The 3,518-nt window shown below is 36.6% G+C and overlaps 1 protein-coding gene across 1 annotated transcript in view; it reads left to right on the forward strand.

The window, feature by feature from the left end:
- Window positions 1-3,518, forward strand: part of LOC104491983 (dynein heavy chain 5, axonemal-like) — a gene marked incomplete at its 5' end in the record, with an annotated part of 143,474 nt that overhangs the window by 25,494 nt on the left and 114,462 nt on the right. The window contains 5 exons of the mRNA XM_010134480.1: window positions 196-288; window positions 1,431-1,634; window positions 2,755-2,835; window positions 2,919-3,323; window positions 3,472-3,501. Of these exons, the coding sequence (XP_010132782.1) occupies window positions 196-288; window positions 1,431-1,634; window positions 2,755-2,835; window positions 2,919-3,323; window positions 3,472-3,501 (813 nt within the window). The remainder of the gene's footprint in view (window positions 1-195; window positions 289-1,430; window positions 1,635-2,754; window positions 2,836-2,918; window positions 3,324-3,471; window positions 3,502-3,518) is intronic.

Genomic DNA, 3,518 nt, shown 5'->3' on the forward strand with positions numbered 1-3,518 from the left:
TTCCCCTGACAAAATGTGTTTTGGGCGACCCTACTTCATGCTTATTGGAATATTTCCTGTAAAGACAGAGGTATAAATTTTCCAGTGTGGTATTGTTTAGAGGATCCCTTTTTTCTTCTTTTCTTTCTTCCCCTTCTTATTTGCCATAATCTCTCTCAAGGTATGTGCTCAAGGTGAATATTTTGCTGTTTTCAGAGTGCTGTAAACAAAGCAGTAAATATCATATTAGCAATAGCAAAAGACGTCCCACTATGGAAATTTGCTTACTTACACCATAAACAGCAGCAGGTTAGTATTTTATTTTAAATATTTAAAAATTTTATTACTTTGGTTAACATTTCTTAGTCTCATAAGAATATGTTCTGTACCAATACCTTGACTTGTAATCTGGTGGATCTTCCTGTTAAGTGAAAGCCTAATTTTTAATCTCTATACCAAGTAATTGAACATAAGAGCAATAATTCATAAACCGTATGTTTGGTGGTTTTGAATAATAAAATTAAAAAGATGCTTTAAAAAAACTCTTTTAAAAATACTATTCAAGTATGATGATGATATTGTAGAGAACGTGTGAGAATTATCCACAGGTACTACTAGCTGAGCATAAATTATTATCACTCTTCCCAGGCAAAAACTTTGTTTTAAGTTAAACTTTCAGGTGGCAAACAGCACCTATAATGCTACAGTAAATACAATATGAATATTTTAACTGGCATTAAATGAAATGTTGAGAAGGTCTCAAGTATAAATAGAAACTGAAATTTGTTGAAGTACACTACTGTGTTGAAGCACAGTAATGTTAATCAAATGGCCTTAATACCCTTCTCCAGTAATGAAACACAGATCTATGTATATCTGTGCTGAAAACTCTTTGTAAAAATATCTTCTTATTTTGACAATCCGACATGAAAAACAGATCAGCTCGTTTAAATGAAAAAACCCCATTCACGTCCTGAAAATAAATAATAATTCAGAAACAAACTAGGGAAGAGAGCGTCGAATTCAGTCTCCTCAAGCAGAATTGATTGCTTGTTTCCAAGCAGCCAACCCTCCACTGCCTCCAGGAGTTTCCTTAGCCAAGATGGTGTATAGACTGTAATTCTATACTAAAGAAAGCAGGAAGACCTGAGCAGTTTTGTAGGAGCAGGAAACAGCATGGTTGTATATGACGCATATTTTACAGATGTCCTTCGAAGATGATTAATATAGAGCTTCACATGGCAATTTTTTATAAACTCGTCTTTAATACTAGAACTATAGTTCTGTAAAAGTCCAAGTAAAGAACAAGGAGTCTCCTTGTGGATGCTTTCTCTGCGCTTTCTGTCTGTTCTTAGAAGTTCTTATTGTGTGTGCATTGTTGGGCATTCCTTAATGTAAAAAAAGAAATAAAACTATGGGACATATGTTTTTTCTTGTTTAATTTATGCCAGATTGAACAAGCTGCTGCTGTAGAGCTAGGTGATGAGAGCAAACTCAGCAGGATGGTGGCACTGAAACCTTTAGACAAGCAGATCATCGAACATAAGGATGTAAACAGAGTGGTGATACAACTAAACACAATTATTTTATCTCTTAAAACTAAAGCGTTGGATCTTCTGAACAGCTTTTCTGAATTTTCAGGCATCTGGAACAAGGTTAGATACATATTTAATAAAATATGTTGCTATATTGTAAAATCTAAGTAAAGTGTTTTGGGTTGCATAAGGAGACTGTGTGCTCAGTAGGAAGCGTTGGTTTCGTGGTAGAGTCCCTGTGCCCACAATAACTTCTCTGTCTACTCTTGTGCTAACCAAAACTTGTCATTCTTTGACAATTAATTCATCTAAGGAAGCAAGTAGAACAACAAAAAAAGAATGTGGAAGCATAAACAAACTTATGCTCTCATATGCTTATGCAACTTTCTCGCAGCATTTTGTCTGCATGGGTTATAAAAAAGAATAATTTAGCAGCATCTGAGAAACCTTAAAGTTCCTCAGGAGTTGGCAGTGTTTCTCCCCCTTCTGTGGGACCACTGGGAACTGTAACTGGTAACTCATCACTGGCCAGAAAAGGCATAACAGCTTCTCAGGAACTTCACAGAGCAGACTGTACATGAACGTCATTGAGCTGGGTGAAGATCATTTGTCCGTAATGGAACCAAATCTAGCACATTGATTGAGCTGGTGACACTGAAGTTCTCACCTCTGCAGAGACTGGCCTACCTTATGAAAAGGAAGGATGATTGGTGCTCTGTTGCCTTTAAACAACCTTCAACAGGCCCCCTCTTCCCTTAGATCCATCATTCCCTGGCAAGCCGTGCTTGCTCCAAATGGCCAGGCCAATTGTAGTGAGGAACTGCAATTAAATAGACTGTTTCAGGAAGAGTGAAGATGGCTGAGTACAATTACTACCATTTAGAGGGTGTGAGCTGCTTTTGAGGGTTTGCAGACAGAAGGGAGACTGGGAAGGAAATATTTCCAGCAAAGTTTTGGCAGATACATTGTAAATATTGTGGTAGTATTTGGATGGATATCCTGATCTGTGTCTGGTTTTGCATTACAGGTAGATTTCCAGTGTTTTTAAAGGGTACTGAACAAACCGTGAGAGTCAGAAAAAAGCTGTTCAAGTAAAAAAAAATTGATCTTAATGCTTGTATCTTAAGCTCTTTTAGAAAGAGAACATTTGTGTTTGCACAGTACATCAGGCATCTGGGTCTCTCTGGGTTATTGTAATACCAATGCTAAATAGTAATTAAAATAAACTTCTATTATATAGGATCCAGAGGAAAAAGTGAGGGAATTTATAGATACTAAACCAACAATGGCTGAATTCCAAACTCAAATCAGATACTTTTCTGTAAGTATTATATCTTTAATAAAAATGAACTGTTCAGAGACATTATAGTGAAATTAAAAGCTGAACACTCATGTTTGTCTTAGCAATTAGAAATGCAAATCAGAGAACTGCCAAATCACTGTGTACTGGATTCAGTGGATATTATGACAGAGTCGTTGAAAATAGCTTTAATTCAGGAAGGCCGCTCAAGACAAAGAACATTTGGACTAGCTTTGAACAGAAAGTCTGCCACAGACATGGATGAAGTGTATTCATTCATTGAAAATGTTAGCAAGAGATTAAACAGACCTGTCCATGACCTTGATGATGTACGGGGAGCAACAGAAGCACTAAAGGAAATTCGAGAGAATGAGATTAAAATTGACATGACTGTTGGACCTATAGAAGAATCTTATTCTGTGCTTCATAAATACAATCTGCTCTTTCAAGATGGAAATACTGAAAGAGTTGATGGATTGGCTTATGCCTGGAAGAACCTAAACACACAGGTATTATTTCTCAAGTGATGTATATAGCAAAGTTATTGTCAGCCTTGTTAATGCTGAAATGCTAGGAAAAAACCCTGTTTCTTACTTAAAACTCCGTGCTTTTTTTTCCTGCCTCTCTTATATACCTGTTTTTCCTCTTTGCATATAGGCACTGCAGGTTGAGAACTTCCTGCTGCAGGTACAGACAGGAATGTA

Source organism: Buceros rhinoceros, unplaced genomic scaffold (assembly GCF_000710305.1).
Source record: "Buceros rhinoceros silvestris isolate BGI_N320 unplaced genomic scaffold, ASM71030v1 scaffold3354, whole genome shotgun sequence".
In the NCBI taxonomy this organism is placed as follows: Eukaryota; Metazoa; Chordata; class Aves; order Bucerotiformes; family Bucerotidae; genus Buceros; species Buceros rhinoceros.